At 34.4% G+C, this 7,179-nt stretch overlaps 1 protein-coding gene across 2 annotated transcripts; it reads left to right on the forward strand.

The window, feature by feature from the left end:
* Positions 1–292: 292 nt before the first annotated feature.
* On the forward strand, positions 293–7,179 carry LOC136806552 (somatostatin receptor type 2-like). Of its 2 annotated transcripts, XM_067063139.1 has the most exons (4): positions 1,350–2,218; positions 3,423–3,537; positions 4,433–4,631; positions 7,008–7,179. In XM_067063139.1, the coding sequence occupies exons 1-3, from the start codon at positions 1,353–1,355 to the stop codon at positions 4,598–4,600; spliced, it is 1,149 nt and encodes a 382-aa protein (XP_066919240.1). In that variant the 5' UTR covers positions 1,350–1,352; the 3' UTR covers positions 4,601–4,631; positions 7,008–7,179. The 2 variants fall into 2 exon arrangements, with proteins under 2 accessions (XP_066919241.1, XP_066919240.1); XM_067063140.1 differs by lacking the exon at positions 7,008–7,179 and having other exon boundaries at positions 293–2,218; positions 4,433–4,727.

Raw genomic sequence — 7,179 nt, forward strand, 5'->3', positions numbered from 1 at the left:
TGTAATTAATTCGAATAAACGCTTTTGCTATTTTTTTTCTTTTTAGGAGGGGCGTTTGTTAGGGGGAGGGCGTTTAAAATAAGCGGGGTATTCATTCGAATTTATACAGTATATTGAATGAACAAAGAAATTTCATCTTCTATTAATTTTTCTCAAATATGATTTTTGCGGATTTTGTTTTGTACAGTATCTGTTCCGTTTTTCCCGGCAGAGCTGTGAACGTAAGGTAAAATCGGTTTTAAGTATGGGAAATTTTAACGTGACTTGTTTTCTCTTGATGTCCTTTTTCTTGATAATATTTCTTTTTTCTTTTTTTTTAGATTCCGCCGAAGAAAAGAAAAAGGCTCTAATACTGAAAACGAAAGAACAATTGGATAGAGGGGGCATCAGAGTCGGTGAACATTTTCAGATTGGTGAATGAATTGGAGAATAGATCTTTTGTTACTTAACATTGAGAACAAAACGGTATTTTTATTGTTTCGCTAAAAAAAAGAGAAGAACAGGCAGTATCCGTATGGTGGAAAGTAAAAGTTTATTTTTGAGATATCTTTTTTAAACATCTTTGGTTTGATGCTGGTAATTAGTTTGTTTTTCAGTATCTCGTACTTTTACTCACATTCCGTGTAATTTTCCATTGGATTGATAGTTTTGCGTTTCATCTGGGTTGTATCTGGATTGTTTTAGTATCGATCCTTACGAAAGCTAGATCACACTTAAAGAGAAAGGAACAGATTCTAGTTTCCAAGCTAGGATTTTTAGTCTGGGTTGTATCTGGATTGCTTTGGAATCGATCATCAAAGCTATATCTTACCTAAAGAGAAAGAAGTTCTTCAAGACTACGTAAAAGACTCTATTAAAAAGTAATCAAAGAAAAGAATTAATATTTTCCCAAGAAAAAAAAGGTTTCGCGAATTACGGATAGGACAATATAACTATTTCATGAAATAATTGGTGTTAATATCAAACAGACAGACAGAGAGAAAATATCACCTAAAAGTAGATAAACGAGAAACGTTACATGAGGGAAAGTAGGTGAAATTTTCACCACGTATAATTTTGAGGAAATCCTTGTTTTCTTAGTCGAGAGCTATACGAGAGAATACAGCAGATTGGTTTTTATTGATCGTGGGCTACGTCTTTCTTCTTTTACTACAAGGATATAGATTTTCAAACATTTATTCCTTTGGCAGAAGAACAAAATAAACTTAATGTGATATCAACACACAAAAACCTTTAATCTTGACTTAATCATCATTAAGATATATTCAGCAAACGAAAAAATATAAAAAAGGGGTTTTTGCTTGGTGTACTTAAGAACTGAAATATAAGGATTACAGAAACTGAGATAAACCATGAAAACCGCATTAATGAGCTTGGGAAATAACACAACTATTGTAGGTCACGAGAGACTAGAACCGACTCCAATAACCATGGAACGTAAATGCGAATGGGATACTACAAACATTAGCTTGATTTTCTGCTACTTTTTAATCCTGTTTATTGGCACATGTGGTAATATACTTGTGTTGGCCATGTTTAACAGAAAATCGAAACAATCCGCATTGAATTTACTCATCATGTATCTTGCAGCTTTCGATTTGTTTGCTTCAATATTTGTACCATTTATTTTTGGATACTGGGTTTGGGTTTGTGATTTACAATGGCATTTCGGTTTATTTGGGTGTAAGACGCTCCCAGTCGCAACACGGATCTTCACATCTGTATCGATTGGCATTTTACTGATCATGGCCATAGAACGATGTCGTGTTATCATCTCACCATTTAAACCCCCTATATCTAGAAAAACAATACATTTCACCGTTTTCGTTACTGTAATTCTTGCCGTCGTCTCAGAGACGCATTACATCACGACGTTGCACATAAACAGGGACGGCGAATGTGCCGTGGTTGTACACGAGTATTACATAATCGCATCCATTACTATAACTTTATTACGAACTGTCACCTTTATGAGTATTTTCCTATCCACTACATTGCTAGTAACATGTAAACTTAGACGGAAATCGGGTATTGATAATACGGAGACAAAGGAACTTGCAAGTCACATGGAGGTCCGGACGCGACGCAAACGGAAGGCAATGAAGATGTTGGCCGTTATGATGGTCGTGTTTGGTATCACGGTATTGCCAAGAGATTTATTTCAAATGTCCTTGGTCATTTCGTATTTGTTGCCAGAAAAATATTGGATCGACTACTCGTGAGTATTCATTTTCTTTTTTCTTAAAAAAACCTTAAAAGAATTTGTAATACCGTTCGTGCTTTTACAGCGGAAAAAATGGCCTGGTATATATTGTATCCTAAAGTTTTGTTCCTTGAGTAAAAATGAAAGGCAGTTTATTTATGTTTGAAAAATTATGAGAGCATCACCTTAGCCTTAAGCATGTTTTAACTATGTAGGAGTTTTTTACCTTTATCTGCTTAGTCAAGAACCCACGAGGAAACTATCCGGGGGGGTACTTAGGCGAATGGAGGTTACAGGTATATGGCGCCCTTAAGAGTGCCTTTTTAGACCTTCGAAGTCCCTCTACGGGTCTAAAAAATCACAATATCCAATTTCAGCCCCCCCCCCTTAAAAACTCCAACATTTAACCCTAATAAGTTTATAAGTTTTAGGAAAAAAGGTCCCAAAATTTGCAAGATTTCGGTTTTCTCCTCGATTTTAAGCCCTAAAATTTCTGATTTTTAAAAACCGGGCGGCACCCCTCGTTACTTTGAAAAGCTACAACTCTCCCCCCCCCCCGTTTTTTTATTTCAATTTTGAATTAAACTATCTGGTATTCAAAGGACATCTTGATACATAATTCTGGTCTTACATTAATTTTCTTCGAGAGCTTAATGAAATTCAACCTTCATCAAAATTCCGTGTTATATTGAAATTTCCAAATCAAAAATGGGTGCGATTAGATTGGAATAGGAGAAAAGCCATACAACAGTTCTGAGACATTACAATCCCTTTAATCCTTTGGTCTATCAATATTCAAACAATATTGAAAAAAAATGTTTTTGAAAATAGAGTATAATGAAAATCCTATGGTTGACACGAATTAATATCCAAACCCCTCTCTGTAATTTATAAGATCAGATTTTTGTAAGAAAACTGTTACAGTTTATGAGACACTCTTTTCGCACAGACCACAGTGGGACACCTTCCCACTGGGAAACTTGGCCAAAATATCGTCCCCAGTGGAAAGTTAGAGGGATAGTCATGGTTTCATCCCCCCCATCAAACTTGAAGCGATTTAGAATTTTGGTAAGTTTATGATTGGCAGGCTAAACATTTTTGTCTCCGGTAAACAATAAAACTAGCGGCAAATAACCATACTTTTTTGGTGCTTCCGTTTAAAACGTTACGTCATCAATATCAAGTATCACTGTTTTATTGGTCTTTTTTCTTTCTTAAGGCTTGCCATACTACGCATCAATACTATCCTGAAGATCCTTCAGACGTCAAACTCCATATACAACGTCTTCATTTATGCTGGCATGTACAAAGGATTTGTCGCTAATGCTCTAAAGGTGAATATGGTTGTTGTACTTTTTGTGGTGATCTACCTAAATGAAGTCATCCCTCTCGTTCCTTATACTTTAATCGGATCGAACTTTGTGAGATGTAATCAACAAGATCAAATGAGTTTGAGTCTATCAAAGAGTGATGCTCATATCTTTTAACCCTTTAAGTGTCACGGTGATTTTTTCAAAGTTTTTCATAGAAAATCGCTAGTTCGAACTTTAAAGGCTTATATCTCCGGATCTAGCTGCCAAAAATGAATGGAAACAACCATTTTGAGTCAAAAATTGCAAATTTTCAGCGTGACTTATGGAAAATCTGATTTAAAAAATCTCGCGTTGATTCAATTTCGCAAGTCAGCTATCTCACGCGATAAAGACGGAGATCAAATCAAATTTCTCCGTCTTTATCGCGTGAGATAGCTGACTTGCGAAATTGAATCAACGCGAGATTTTTTAAATCAGATTTTCCATAAGTCACGCTGAAAATTTGCAATTTTTGACTCAAAATGGTTGTTTCCATTCATTTTTGGCAGCTAGATCCGGAGATATAAGCCTTTAAAGTTCGAACTAGCGATTTTCTATGAAAAACTTTGAAAAAATCACCGTGACACTTAAAGGGTTAAAAGATATGAGCATCACTCTTTGATAGACTCAAACTCAACCTCCTTTCAATAATTCACTTTTGTGTGCAAAAGTTGATCAAAGACAAGCTAATTGCCAGTTCATATTAAGGTTGCGTGGATTTAATTTGTCGCAAAAAAAATAATGATATATCTTGATTTCCAGACATATGCCTGGTTTTACGTTGTTTCAACAAGTATTTGCAGCGAAGTTTTTTTCAGTTGACACCCGCTTAGGCTTTGGTTTTTCTATTAATCTTCTACTATCTTATATTTTGTAGATCTGCAAACGTGTGAAGAAGATAAAGAAACAATACACCATAAGACGTCGAACCATCCAGCGGTCATACTACGAACGTGAAGAGGAATATCATTTATCACTCAGCAAATCATCAAATTTGACCAGGTTTTCGCCAGACTGTGTGTCCACGGATGATGTCTGGATTTGATCTTGTTGGATTTGATCTTGTTGATCAAAAGGTGATATTTTGTGAAAGTGATAGCTCATTGCATTATCTTTTATACCGCTGTACCTTTCATAGACTAAATTCCGTTTATTTGAGATTTCAGTCCTAATAGTAGAGGGCATTTTGTAAAGTCGCTCGACTGTTTTGTTAGAAGCACTTGTTATACATTTTTGGAAAGCTAAGGGGTAGGGGAATCGAAATTACTATGTTTCCAATTTTTTTTCGGACACTTTGGTGTGATTTTCGGACAAATATGACGGTCTCTGGCAAAAATCATAGGGTTAAAAATTAATGAAAATTTTAGCTCCAGAAAACGGAGACCTGTTGTATATTTTTGGAAAGCTCTCAAAAAATTAGGATTAGAGATATATTGCAAGTATAGGTGATTTCAGTACCTAACTCGAGATATTGAGCTTCAAAAAGCGCAAAAACTGGACAAAATAGCTGTTTCTGGCTGAAAAACACGGTTTTCAAGGGTTAATATATATCTCGAGTAAGGTACAGAAATCAACTATACTTGCAATATATCTCTAATCTTAATTTTTTGAGAGCTTTCCAAAAATATACAACAGGTCTTTTTTTCTCGAGCTAAAATTTTCATTAATTTTTAACCCTATGATTTTTGCCTGAGACCGTCATATTTGTCCGAAAATCACACCAAAGTGTCCGAAAAAAAATTGGAAACATAGTAATTTCGATTCCCCTACCCCTTAGCTTTCCAAAAATGTATAACAAGTGCTTCTAACAAAACAGTCAAGCGATTCCAAAAAATCGAACAAAATTCCCCCTACTATAAAAACAATTCAAAAAAATATTTTTTGAGGTCTCTGGTTTTAGACAATTTGTTTGGGCTCACTAAGGACGGTTGCAGCCTTGGTAACATGCCGGAAGCTTTCTTGGCGCCGAAATTCCATTCTTTTACCGTGAAAAGCACAGCTCAAAATCATATATTTACGCTGTGCCGACGAATCGAGATTCTATTCATCGCGCAATCAGCGAAGACAAAAGTAACCATGACGACCATCCAAGATCTTGGATGAGCGTCATAGTCGATATTTTTATTCCCGTCGTTGAAAACACAACTTACAAAAAGTCATCAATGCTTTGTAAAAAGAGTCAGTGATAGAGAATCATAACTATAAAGTCTGTCTATTATTTCGATTCAATTAAAGTGACATTTCCATAATTAAAAGTTTAGTAATTACTGTTATACATTTGGGGATCATGTAAAAGATCTCTTTCGAAATAAACTCATTTCAACTGCACTTGGAGGTTTCTGGGGAATTCGTAAATAGTAAACTGCATACTGATACAGTCTGCTAGACATACAAGGTGTCCCTAATAAAAGTATCGAGTTTGAACATGCGATTGAGTAAAAAAGTTTGTGTGTGTTATCGCTAAAATATAAGAACGTTCTCCATCACATAGGCTCATTACAAAAGGTAGTTACAACGTATAAATTAATCAATAGCCCTTTTTACTATTCCCCTGTTGCATAAATGTACGTCTTTAAAAATCAAAATTAATAAAAATTCAAATTCTCTCGGGGTAGTAAAAATTAGTTATTCCGGGAATTAAAAGTTAGGGTTTCTTTGTGATTGATGTTTTTTAGCATTTCTACCGCTGCCTAGTTTTACTTTTTTATTGTTCCATACATTCCATTTTTATTATTTTCATAGTTTTACATACGATTCTTTACAAACATGTTTTAATTGTTGCGTTTTTCTCATGATCGTAATTTCGTTGCATTTGTAAACAGGCAGAGTATGTTTTTATTGTTACGTAATGACAAAGAAAAAAGAGGGAGAGCTTAAAATACAATTTTGTGAATACACACTTAAAACTTTCTACTCAATCGCATGTTCAAACTCGATACTTTTATTAGGGACACCCTGTATTACTATGGTAATATTTGCTCTTCATCTTTGATTTTTTCTACAGTGATTAGATTGACATATGCGCGATAAAATTTCTATTATTTGTCTTCAGAGGTTACTATTTTCTTTGAAAACTTAACCTCTGATACTCAGGGTACCATTCTTTACTTTCGATACCACGCAGAAACCTCATTTTAGTAAAAAAATGTTTAGAAAGTTGATGGTTATATCCACTTAATATGTTGTTTTTCTCAACTGAATTGCGCCCTTCATCTTGAGAAACGTTTTTTTATAAGAACAAACTACAAAAGAAATAACATAGGGCTACGGTGATCAAAAAGTTAAGAACATGTTGAGAAAATTATAAGGCTTTACGGGCACAAAAATTTTTAGATGTTCTCCTAGAAAAAATATGTACCGCCAAAAATATGGTAAAAATATATGCCAAAGCACGAAAAACACAGAAGAAAATGGCGTTATAGTAAATACATACTCTTATTCTTCTATTTTAGGAAGTTTACGCAGACACATCGTGAATTGTGGGAATGGACCAATAAACGAGATATCAATTTTCTTCGGATTTTATGCTATGTAAAATATTGTAATGTAATCTAAAAAATTATTTTTAATTAACTTTAATTTATTCATATTGTTAAAAAAGCTGTAAAATATAATACATACCAT

Source organism: Clytia hemisphaerica, unplaced genomic scaffold, assembly GCF_902728285.1.
Source record: "Clytia hemisphaerica strain Z4C2 unplaced genomic scaffold, Clytia hemisphaerica genome assembly, whole genome shotgun sequence".
NCBI classification, from domain to species: Eukaryota; Metazoa; Cnidaria; class Hydrozoa; order Leptothecata; family Clytiidae; genus Clytia; species Clytia hemisphaerica.

Coding starts and splice junctions, on each gene's coding strand:
- LOC136806552 (XM_067063140.1), top strand. CDS start 1,353: ATGAAAACCGCATTAATGAGCTTGGGAAATAACACAACTATTGTAGGT. Junction 2,219..3,422: donor AAATATTGGATCGACTACTC/GTGAGTATTCAT, acceptor TTCTTTCTTAAG/GCTTGCCATACTACGCATCA. Junction 3,538..4,432: donor TTGTCGCTAATGCTCTAAAG/GTGAATATGGTT, acceptor TATATTTTGTAG/ATCTGCAAACGTGTGAAGAA.